Source organism: Nycticebus coucang, chromosome 1 (genome assembly GCF_027406575.1).
Source record: "Nycticebus coucang isolate mNycCou1 chromosome 1, mNycCou1.pri, whole genome shotgun sequence".
In the NCBI taxonomy this organism is placed as follows: domain Eukaryota; kingdom Metazoa; phylum Chordata; class Mammalia; order Primates; family Lorisidae; genus Nycticebus; species Nycticebus coucang.
Window position 1 is genome coordinate 44,948,092 of NC_069780.1, and position 12,886 is coordinate 44,960,977.

General features: G+C 37.3%; 1 protein-coding gene across 2 annotated transcripts in view; it reads right to left on the reverse strand.

Moving 5' to 3' along the window:
- Positions 1-12,886, reverse strand: part of SEC24D (SEC24 homolog D, COPII coat complex component) — a 129,292-nt gene that overhangs the window by 6,058 nt on the left and 110,348 nt on the right. For both annotated transcript variants that reach the window (XM_053572074.1, XM_053572053.1), the window contains exons 19-22: positions 12,047-12,165; positions 7,121-7,300; positions 5,919-6,110; positions 798-887 (exon numbers count right to left, since the gene is read on the reverse strand). In XM_053572074.1, coding sequence (XP_053428049.1) covers positions 798-887; positions 5,919-6,110; positions 7,121-7,300; positions 12,047-12,165 — 581 coding nt within the window. The remainder of the gene's footprint in view (positions 1-797; positions 888-5,918; positions 6,111-7,120; positions 7,301-12,046; positions 12,166-12,886) is intronic.

Here is a 12,886-nt window from a genome sequence, read left to right on the forward strand (position 1 = left end):
ACCTCTGCAGTAAGCTGTGTTACATACACGTGACCATTATCACCTGTACATCCAAATCCCAGGAGATTCTAATATTGAGCTGGGAAGGATGACAGGTGAGCAGCTGGGACCTAGCAATGATGTATAATTTTCTTGGGTTCTAGACATTTTAAATTCTTTTATTTAAACTCAGAAAAAGATACAAGGAGTTAGAAGGAATAGAGGCAGAGGTGTCCAAACTGTGGCCCATGGACTGTGTGCAGATTATTTGAGGACTGTTTTGTGAATTGGATATCACAAAACGTATGCACAGACCTTTCCTTTTGCTCATCGGCTTTCCTTTGTGATTGTATTTAATGTGTGACCCAAATCAACTCTTCTTCTTCCAATATGCAGCAGAAAAAAGACTGGACACCCCGGTAGTGAATAACAAAATTGTTTCATAAATCATAGGTCAAAAATCATAATAAATCAAATTTTACAAACGTTCTTGATGATTCCTCCATAATTAGGTAATTTTCAGCACCCAAGGGAAAGTCATTTCAAGACCTGTATTAACAGTACCAATTGCTATTAAATTGTAAAGAGGGTTTTCATGATTACTGAGGTAATTCTTAGCTATCTCATGCTTAACCCATGGCAATAGCTGGTTGTTTTTATATGTTTGACTGATAAGTAGGTAGATATACTAAGGGGTTGGTGTGAGTTTTCTATCAAAGATTACCTCATAAAAATATAAGACATGTGTTTTAAGAGCCATTAATGAAATTTAAAAATAAAACACTTGAAGAAAGGAAAAAGCAAAACCTCATTCTTACCTTCATTGAATATGGCCTCTTTCGTTGGATGGTACTCATTATCATTCTGAGTTGTTGCGAGTGTGGGCTTCCCACCTCAGGCAGCAAAGTCTACATTAAAGAAAATCAAAGTTTCAGTATAATTTGTAATATTCAGACAGTATAATTTGTAATATTCATTCAGTATAGAAATATGAGATTAGAATGTTAAATACATTCTCCTAAAACTATACACGTCACTATTGGTTTAATTCATTTACCCCAAAATGTTGGGAAAATACACTAAAAATTATTATTATTATTATTATTTTTTTTTTTTGAGACAAAGTCTTACTATGTTGTCCTCAGTAGAGTGCCATGGCATCACAGTTCACAGCAACCTCAAACTCTTGGGCTTAAGTGATTCTCTTGCCTGAGCGTCCGAGTAGCTGGGACTATAGGCGCCCATCACAACGCTCAGCTATTTTTTGGTTGCAATACTCATTGTTGTTGAGTAGGCCCAGGCTGGGCTCCAACCTGCTAGCTTAGGTGTATGTGGCTGGCATTCTACTCACTGAGCTACAGGCACCAAGCCAAAGTTACTGATTCTTAATGTTGCACATTCCTACTGTGGAAACAACTGTATATTGCTGTGTATAATGTGCACTCACATTTTTGACCCAAACTTTTAAGAAAAATTTTCTCATTTTAATTCAAATTTGTATTTGTTTATATTTAGGTACTTTTTTCTATTATAAAGAAATTTTATCATCTATTTTTTAACATATTATGTATAAGAAATTTTATGTAACAAATAACTAAAAAGCACAAGAAATTTTATGTACCAGTAAGCTAAGAGTTCTTCAATCACTGTCAATATCAGAAGAATTGTTTTCTTCATTTTTCTACTTTACCAATGTCTTCTGAAGAATCCCTTCTCTCTATAAATTTCATCATCCTCAGTTCTATCCACAGCATTGCTGATGCTGGATTTTTTAAAATAATTTCACAACCACTTCTTTCTTGATCTGTTTTCCATGGTCTTAGGATCTAATCACAAATCTGGATGCTGGATACTTTCTTGAGCTGACTGCATCCAGACGTCTACTCTTTCTTCATGAAGGCCTTCAAAGGTTTGTTTACTGACACAACCAGAGGTTGCAGTTGGCTGGCTAGCCTACCAAGTATCACAGCAAGTTGGGTTTTTAAGTCAGCTGTGATTGCTTTTGCACTTTGTGTAACATGGGCTTTGAAGTGATCAAAAACAAGCAAATCTGGTTTTTTAAGTAATCCTCCAGGGGTCCTCAAACTTTTTAAACAGGGGGCCAGTTCACTGTTCCTCAGACTGTTGGAGGGCCGGACTATAGTTTAAAAAAACAACTAAGAACAAATTCCTATGCACACTGCACATATCTTATTTTGAAGTAAAAAAACAAAATGGGAACAAATACAATTACACCGCCGCATGTGGCCCGTGGGCCGTAGTTTGATGACCCTTGCTCCAGACTTTTGTGACCAGACTTTGTTAAACCAGGTGGTTTTCATGCCTTCTTCATTCATCCATCCTTTTTTCATGCACGTGGACAATAACTATGCTTGGTATCTTTTCTTTTGGAAATATCTTTCTTTTAAAGATGATCCTAAGTGGTAACTCTGTCTCATCTATACAACAGACTAGAACAGTGGAATGTGTTTTCTCACATACAATAGTTTTTCATCAATGTTGAGCCAGACCTCATCTGTTTTGGCGATTTGAGACAGTTCAAGTTGTAAGTCCTCTGAAACATATAGAAGGAAACTCCAGAACTTGATTTTCATAGCCTGCTGGAGATTTGGGGGCAAGTTTTGTTTGTGTCCTCATGGTCAGACCTTCTCTCTTCATAAAGTTAAAGCACCGTTCAGGAGTCCCTGAGAAATCAACACTGGTTTTTTCTCATGCAATCCTTTTACCCTCTTCTTGAATCATCTTGGTGGAAACAGAGTTCCCAGTTTGACGCTGCTCCAGAATCCAGGTCTTCACCTCCCGCTCCACCTCCCGCCACCTCAGAGGTTTGAGGTTTCCCTCACATCACCTTCTTCTGGCATCTGAAGAAGCTTCTCCTCCTGTTGCCTCTACAATCTGATGACATGCTCTGTGGGAGGAGGTCCCATGCTCTTTGGCATATTTAACAACTGTTAGCTTAAAGCTCATGGTGTATGGAAACCATTTTGACATTTTCCAATGATTTTTGTAAAAATATCAGCTAGTTTGCTAGATCCTTCCCCTAAAGTGTTTGAAGAGAAATATGTCACTTTTCGTTGGCTGAAAATGTTTCCATTCTAAGTTCACCCTAAGTTCAACAAAACCAGTAACCGTATTCTAGGATATTACTTTGCGAACCCATACTGTTATTGCTTTCTAGAGTGACACTTTTAATGCATAAGCATAAATGAAAGTAAAAACATTTATGGATATAGGGAATTAGTACTACCCATGTTTATATAATGTACATACTTATTTTTCCCAAAAAAGTTTATGTAAAAAGTTCACATTATACAAGGCAAAAAATGGTGTTCTCTGCCTTGTGAAAATAAAACTCCTCCTCTGAAATTTGATGCATGTACGTCACTGAAATGACTCAACATGGACAAACGGTCCTCCACCCTCGGATTTTGCATCTGTGGTTTCAAATAACCATGAACTGAAAATTTTAAAATGTCTATACTGAATATGTTTACTTTTTTCCTTATAATTATTATCTAAACAACTATCTACCTAGTATTTAGACTGTATTAGGCATTATAAGTAATTCAGAGATGATTTAAAGTACTAAATGTGCTTTATGATGATGTGCATAGATTATATGCAAATACTGCACCATTTTATAAAAGTAACTTAAGCATCTGTGGATTTTGGAATCTGCAGGAGTTCCTGGAACTAAGGAACTCCCCCAGAGATGCCAAGTATATGTTTTATGCAAAAGATTCTGCTAGACCCTTCCCCATGAAGGTTTAATCCTTTTTCAAGATACATATTTTCTTAACATATGTTGTAAGAAAAAAGAATGTACTTTATCACTTCAGTAGATCAGCTGCAGAACTCAGAAGCATTACCAGTTTGGAAAATATTATACCATCCAAGTACCACTGTTAGAACATTAAAACAAACTACCAAATATTGATTTCTCAAGGGGAATGTAGTCTCTTAGATTTCCCTGAAATCTGGTTAGTGGTCACAAAGCAACCCAGCTGCACATGGTCTTCAGGAAATATAAAGGATTTGGACTTAGACCTCTTCTATTAAAACACAGTAAAAGGCTAAACTTGCTTTTCAGAAAGAATATGCTGAAAGCCAACACATCATCTGTGAGTAAGCCGCAGAAATTTTGAGTTAGAATATTTAATCATAAAGCTGCAAGTCTCAGGAAAGCATTATGGCCGATATTATTCACAGGGGTTATAAGAAAAGCCAAAAAACTCATTATTTATATTCACACTCCTTCCCCATATGTATTCTTTGACATTAGGTAGGTCTTTTTATTCAAAATATAACATAAACTAAATGCACTTCACGTATAATATATAGGTCTTAAAGTGCTAGCTGCCTCTAAACAGAAAGTAGCCCATGTTTGGCCTTTCATTTTCTTTTTCTCTCTTTTCTTTCTTTTTTTTTTTTTTTTTAATTGAGATGGAGTCTTACTTTGTAACCCTGGGTAGAGTGCCCTGAAGTCATAGCTCACAGCAACCTCAATCAAACTCTTGGTCTCAAGTGATTCTCTTGCCTCAGCCTCCCTAGTAGCTGTGGCCTTTTATTTTCATTTGTTGAAGAAGGTCAAGAAGAATTATGCTGACAATGAGGACAAACCTACCAATCTACTTGGTGTAGCAGCTATTCGTGTTGGCTATCTCATATGTACGTTCAATTCAGCAAATATGCACTTAGCATTTATTAGGCCAATACACTGTAACACCAGGGGAACTTCCTGAAATTTTATATAAACATTCTTCACATTCATAGTTCTTTGCCTACTGAATTTTTTTTTAATTGCATTTCTAGTCATTTCTTAATTTCAGTCACATGGAGATATCTTACTACATCTTCATCTTAATCTTGAAACTGTTCTCTTACAGAATATGGACACCCTCAGTTCTTTAAAAATATGCTTATGACACTCATAATGGATGTGCAGCTCTCTAAACTGACCTTTGAATTTCAACCTTGTCCTCTTTGCAAGATGCTACACCTCTAAATTGTACTTCATACCAGAAATTGGGTACAACAACTTGACAGAAGCCATTTTGCCATAACGTAAGGGAATAAGTGATCTGCTGCCCTCTACTGTGAATTCATAAGGGATTCACCATCAAGCACGGTTAAGACAACCATCACAGACAGAAATGGTGCTCATGCAAATAAAGTGGTCTACAAATAAAGTCTGCAGTAAATGTGGACTCTCAAACAAATTATAATTGCTGGGTTTTCCAGTGACTCTTTAAAAAGTAATCATTTGTATTCATTTCCACCTCAAACCTAAAATTTCTTTTGTTATGATCACAGCTGAAGAGTGTATAATTTGTTCTTCTGGGTTATTGTTTTGTAAATAATCCAATTTAGTCTCTAGTCAAAGACCTATGAAGGATTTCTGCATTCCTTTGAGCATGGATGCTTTAGGTTTAAGCTACAGTTTGGTAGTTCCAAGCACACTTTCCAGTACGCTTACCTTGTTACGAGTTTAGCCCTGGGAATGAGCCCAGGGCATAAGAACTGAATTCACTTCCCACCTCTGCCACTTACTACCTGCAGGAATTTGCCTTCAGGCCTCCCTTGATTCATCCCTAAAATGTTGATATAATATCCATCTCCCTGATTTGTTATATGCATTAGATGACATGGTGTACTAAAAGTATTTAAATCATAGCAACTGGCACATAGTAAATAATTTACAAGTGTTAGCATTTTCTATTAAAGTCATACATTTTGGTTATTTGATAAAATTCTATACAAATAACTTTTAGCCAGTTAATTATTATTGATCAAAACTTGAAATTCTTTATTCCTGTATAGAACTGTATGCCTTATTGTTTTTTCTTCTCTGTAATATATGATTGCGTATACATAGAAACATTTAAGAATTGATATTTTGTATAGTATCCCCCCCCGAAAAAATGAAAAAAATACTTCACCATATCTGTGTTGACATGTGCAAATGACGGCACATTAAATATTCCTTGGATCAGTTCTGGTGGGCTGCTCACTCCCAACCATAAGAACATGTGCAGACCATTAGCCAGCAAGAATATTCCTTCTTCTGAAAGACGGGACTCAGAGCAACGAACAGCAGCAGGGAACACTGTGCTCTTGACATCTAACGTGTGCTGCAGGGGCAGAGACCAGGGTTAGAAACGTCTCTCCTTCTCTTTCCTCCCCTTCTTTTCTTTTCCTTTTTCCTCCCTCCCTGCCTTCCATTGGATATTTCATGAGTTCCCACTATGTGCCAGGCATTGTTCTAGTCATTAGACAATAATCTCTGTCTTATACAGCTAAAGCTTTTTTTTGGAAGGAGGAAGAGACAACACATAAATAAGTAAAGTATATGGAACTGTAGCTGATTTCAAAGCTAGGAAACAAAGCAGAACTTGGGAAGAGGTGGTGGAAGTGGGTGTCCAGGGATTCTTTTTTAGAGACAGGGACTCCCTGTATAACCCAGGCCAGGGTACAGTGGCTTGAACATAGTTCACTGCAGCCTAGGCTCAAATGCCTAGGGTCAAGCCATCCTTGTGCCTCAGCCTCCTGAACAGCTGGGACCACAGCCCAGGAACTTCTGAGAGGGTAACCTGAGGAGGTGGGAGAAGGAGTCATGGGCATATGTGGGGAAGATCATTCCAGGTACAAGAAAAAGCTACTGTCAGCAAAGGTCCTGGAGCGAGACCCTGTGTGTACGGTCTGAGGACAGCAGGGGCCAGTGTGGCTGATGCACTGAGGAGAGGACAGTGACAGAGGAGGAGGGCAGACAGGCAAGAGGAGGACAGAGAGAGCAGGGCCAGGCAGTAGGAACCCAGAGTGTGTGGAGCAGAGCAGAGACCTGACCTGCCAACTGTATTAACAGGATCACCTTAACTTCTGTGCTGATAACAGACTCAGGAGACAGGGCTCTTCACGTCCCCGACCCCCCCCCCCCCACACACACACACAGAGCTCATGCTCACACATGTAGGCAACTGGCTCAAAGAGCTGCTCTCCAAATCCCACATTACACATTTTGAAGACATTCGTAACTTTGAATTTCCTTCTTAAGAACTAAGTATTTCACATGACATATGGAAAAACACAAAATGCAATTCCCTTCCAGACTCCTCTAGGAAACGCACCACTGCCGCAAACTTACTATTGGCAGAAGCTGTGGGTAGAAGAAAAGCTGAGAGTCGGCCACACCCATGGTCATGACCAGCTGCCGCTGGTACGCCCGCTCATCTGTTGAGATCTCGGGTCTGCTGAGCAGCACGCAGTTCTTTAACAAACAATTCATATATACTGGTAATACTTTCATGGAATCTGGGAGAATAAGCTGGAAAAAAAAAAAGAGGATTTGTTTCATATGCTTGACTAAGAGCCCCTGAGCATTATCTGTAAGACAGAAACATCGGCTGCCTTGAGATTGCTGTGAGGCTTAAATGGTACCCATCAAAGCACCGACAGCACAGTAACTGGCACATAGGAAGCATCTGAGGAAGAGCAGCTTTGCATTTTATCTAGTGCTCAGAAGCCCACACAGTGGTTACAGCACAGCACGCTGTCCGGACGCAATCCTAGTTCTGCCCCTGGGCAGGGTGCAGCCCTGGCCAAATGACTTACCCTCTCTTTTCTTTGGCTTTCTGACCTGAAAATGGAATAACAGTGTATCTACTTCATCTTAATAGGGCTACTATGAGAATTAAATGATTTGTAAAACACAATAGTGCCTCATACATCACCGTGTGTTTATTAAATAAACATTTTCTAAAAGCAATTTCCTAATCTGTATTTCTAATTTCTAGCTCTTTGGTTGAGGAAGAGCATTTCTAATTGCCCACAAGATAGCTGCCACTTTATGCTCTTCATGCATCTAAATCCACAGTTACTCATACATCCACCAAACACTGCTACACGCCACTGTGTCCCAAGTTCTGTGGAAAGTGTCGAGGATATTCCTAAGGAGGAAAAAGGTACGGTCTGTGTCATAAGAGGCTTGAGGTACACTGAGGATAACAGACATGTAAATAGATAAGACAGAACAAGGAGATTTTAATGCCACAGATACTAAAAAAGGAAACACTTTACGCATTTCGATATGTCAGTACTGAATGGGAAGTTCCACAATTCAACTCCTGCAATTCCACACACGTTCTTCTTCACGAGTTTCCCATTCAGTGTGGAACTTCCAGATAAATCTAATCTCATTTTTTTCTTTATTTCTCAATTAGTAAAGTTAATAAGTGAATCATTTTCATCCTGCCTTTATAATCCACCTGCGTCTCCCCATCCATCCTTACTTTGGCTCACATGACCTCATTCTAACTGCCTCAAAGCACACACCAGAATGAGACGCTATCGTGTGAGATAACACAACGCAGCAATTCTAGGAACACATCTTCAGGATTTAAAAAATTATAATGTCCTATGTTGTTTAACCTTCTCCCAAATCAATTTCATAAGAATAGCTAATCATCAAATCTGATGACTGAATGTCACTTCCTTCCATTTATACGCTGACCTGTGCACAGGTTGGAAGCACAAGGACAGACCCCAAAGAGAAAGTCTTAGGAGACAGTGATAATATACACACAGGTAACCCAAGGATCTAGTCTATAAATTCATGATTTCTTTTTAGCTCTCCATCTTAATAATGAAAAAGGATGCACAGTTATCAGAATCCAAAGTAAAAAGGAGTGTTCCTTAGGGCTCGGTTAGCATTTATTCCTCAGTTTAAATCTCTTCATATTACAGATCTCTTCTCATGATCTATTCAGTGAGGAACGTGTGGACCTGAACTTTGCAACTGGTTCAGGCAAACATATTTCTGAATGATTCTCTTTTGCAGTTTGTCTCCCTATTCAGATTCTAATCTCCCCTCTAAGAACCCAAATTTAACGCATGTATACTCAGAACACTCTCTTCTTGTAATTTTTTCTCTAGCATAAAATATTTTCATTTGACATTTGATACTGAATCACATTTTCAGCCAAGGAGAAACTGTCAGAAGATACAGAAACCAGATCAAGGTCACATGCGGGAGCCATGTGCTATTTCTGAGCTAATTATAAGCTAGGCATTTTATACATTATTATTAAGAATGTTCTTAAGATTCCTGTATAGAAGTGTGTCCATATGGCATTTAAGTATTTTCTTGAAATTTCACTAGTTGCTTCTAATAAATCAGGTCATATTAAGATTTCAGAAATCTGTTGTCCTAATTGCCACAAACAGGTGAAGGTGGCCCACAATGACACTGTTAAGAGTAAAAAGTCTAATCAGAGGAGACTGGATTATAAGGGGATAGAGGGGAGAAAACAGAAGCAGTAAATGAGAAGGAAGATTAATAAAGAAGAAATGGAATTAAAGAGTGAAAGAAAACAAGAACATGATCTTATCCATGTTTGTGAAATGGGAAAGAAAATGTAAAGTCCCTCCACCTCCTTGATCCCTTCCATAAATAAGTAAATTATTCTTGAGGCGAGAACATGTAGATAAAGAGGGAGTTGGAATTCACATAAGTCCAGTTTAACTGCATGTGGAAAATTCTTCTATTCTCTAGGTTTAAAAACGACAGAAATAGTAATGAATAAAAAAAAAAAAGCGATTACTTTGCAATTAAGGTCATTTGCCTTGCCTTCTGAAGTCAATGTACTCCTTTATAATGTAATATACAAAGGGTACCAAAGATAAATGTATATGCATTTTAAGAAAGGAAAAAAACTACACTAAATTTGTAATACTCAAGTTACATTTGACTTCTGCAATTACAAGAGGTGCTCAACATGATTTATATTTATCTTTTGTTAAGAGTACATATTGAATATTACAATTTTAATATAGTCTTTTCTTTCTAAAAAGGTATATACATTTTTTGGCACCCTTTATATTTAAGCTCAGAAGAACAAGCTACTAGATTTAATAAAAAGAATGTATGTTATTTATGCAAACCTGAAAATCTGTTTTAGTATCATATGATCCAACTCACAGCTATTTGATGGTCTTACGTGGATAAATGAAACTTTGGACTCCACGGTAAAACAGTAGAATTCCTTTAGTAATTTTTCTACAGATGTTACTTCTCATAAGTGAGCTGTAGGAGGCCCTAGGTTTATAGCTACATTTTCTGATGAGAACCTTAAGTCCAGCTATTCTTTTCTCAGTTAATGGCATATTTTATTACATTATTGTTACCAATAGTTTTGGAATATGCATTTTCCATACTCTATAATGGAAAATCATAAGGTACTTAAAATCATTTTTTTCAAACACCTCATAGGTTGGAGGATACATTTGATATATGCTAACAATGGAGAAAGAAAAATCTCATTATCAGAACAGGAACAATCTTTATTAACTTATTTAGAGAAAAATTTGACACCATAAGGTTTTCATACCAGAAATAATTAAATTATTTAAACAAATGATGCAGTAATAGACATAATTCTTTTTAATTTACACCAGAAAGAAATGACAGGTTTTATTTTTTTCCTTAAATAGGTAACAGATTTGTTTTTAAATTAAGATCTTTGAATCCAGTTGTTTTAACATGAGCAAATAAACTTCTAGAGAGGACACTAAGTATATCTGTACTGCTTCAGCTAACCCTTCTGCAATGTGAGATACTCCAGAGACAGAACAAAGTTTCCACAGCTCTAAGATAAACAGTAAAACTGGGTGTAAAGTGCTAGTTGGACTTTGCCCAGGCCAGATTCCACGTTCCCCTGTGAGTTGTGTATAATTTAAACAAGCACACTATGAAACAGTACTGCTATTTGAGTTTATTAAAGTGGCAGATCTTCCATATGGTAATAATAAAGAGGACTGGACACTCAAGACATCAGCAAGTGACAAACTGGATTTTCTTTTCTGTGTCATTTATATCATTATCAACACAGGAGGTGAAAGGATGGACAGCTAATTTATGTGCACTGGACAGCATGGAAAGGAACTTTTATGAAAAATCCAATCTAATAAATGTATTTATTTTTCTTCTTCAGCCAGATTATGAATTTGGACCCCTAAGTTATCTACATTATCTTTTCTGCTGAAGGCTAACGCTAGGTGGGGTTTCAGGTGTCCTCCCAGCACCCACCTTTGACAAAAAATGAATCGGAAAGTTTCCCACGTTTATTCACTGTCCTCCCTTTTAACTGAAATTCTATACTTAGATATGCCATACATCAACTAGGAGAAAAGGTATCTAACTTTTATTGACATAGAAAAGAACATGAACGACAGAACAGATCAAAAAATAAATGCGGATTTAAGATTTCACTTTTTTCTTTTATAGGAGAGAGTCTACATAAGGTTTGTTTAAGGAATCTTCAAAAATTTCAAATTATTAGATGATGGCCAGAGACAATTCTTTCAAAACACTTCATACCTCTTAATAGTGTTGAAGTACAAAAGATTCCAATATTCATATTTATAAATTATATTTATGGTTATAAAATATAATGCTGTAATTGCAGCAGCTCATGTCAACTTTGTTAATATGCCTGACGTGTGTCTCAGCATACCCATTTCATAAAATACTCATCTCTATATACAAAAGAGAATCCTGTTTATATTATGACAATTATAACATATAACATTCTTCTGTTTATACATAATGTAGTGGCTGTCAACCAAATATACACACTCATGTTTTGGTTCAGGCACCTTGTAAAGTGAAGTTTTTTTTTTTTTTAAATTTCAAAATATTAAAATTTCAAATGTTTTAGGTTACATGGATTATTTTTGTAATCCTTGAGTACCAGCTATAGGTGTGGCCATCATCCAAATAGCACCCATTCGGTTGGTTTCTAATGGGCACTATTAGAAACAGGTACTGTTCATAGTACCCATTAGCTTGGTTTCTTCCTTTCCCCTCTGCTTTCTTCCCCCTAAACCAAGTTTTTTAGTGTTGACTATATAAAAATCACAGCCCCCCAAAAACTGCATTCTTAATCTTCTGGCTATTTGATTTACTACACAGCATCTAAGTGCCTACAACATCCTAAGTCTTAAAGAGCTTTGTGCTGAAGGAGTGAGCAGTCGTGTGTAACACTTTAACATCTAAGTACAACAGGTGCCTCACCTGGCTTGCTGCAGACGGACTTGCACAGTTCTTTCGGTAACACGCCAACATATGGGCAGTCTGATTTACAAGAATTTCCCGGATAACCTTCAAAGGCTGATGTAAAACTGCTTTAAAAGCTATGTGCACAAAACAAGGAAAAAGACATCAGAGTTTTAGCTCAGAAACTGATCTCTTCAAATAATAATAATAAAGAACAAATTGCTATTATCTTTAGACAACCAGCAAAGAATAGCAGTTATAAATGTCGAAGGCATTTGCTAGTGTTCTCCTCTTGCCTAACTTGATCTAACTGAAAACAGTGACCCACCTACAGCAAAAGGTTCTATCAGCCTGATTACTTTCACAATGTTAGAAAGAGAGTTCTACACTCCGAGAAAAGAAAGGCCAGTTTATCGCCTTCTGATGTCCTGAATTTTTATAGGCTGGACTGCTATTTTATCCAAACCTTAGTGTAGAAATTTCAGAGGGAAAGCCAAAGAAAAGTTCTGCCTTGGGGCCCCATCCTGTCTCACAGTTAATATGGTACAGATAAGCTAGTTCAGTGTAGTATCAGGGATAGTCTCCTTCATTACCCTGATTGTCCCAGAGGGCTTACTCACATATCATAATAAGGGTCTATGCAGCATATTCGTAAACTCAACTCGGAGCCCCTGGCCTCGGAAAGAAAATGTTATATAAATCTGCATAGCCTAGCCCTGATGAATGAGTTATCTCATTTATTAATCTAGCATTAGAGATGCTGACTACTCTCCTTTACCCTTTGCTTTTATTAGTTCTGAATTTCCCCACGAAAGGCTCCTCCACCATAGTACTTTTCAGCTACTGACTCAATTAACC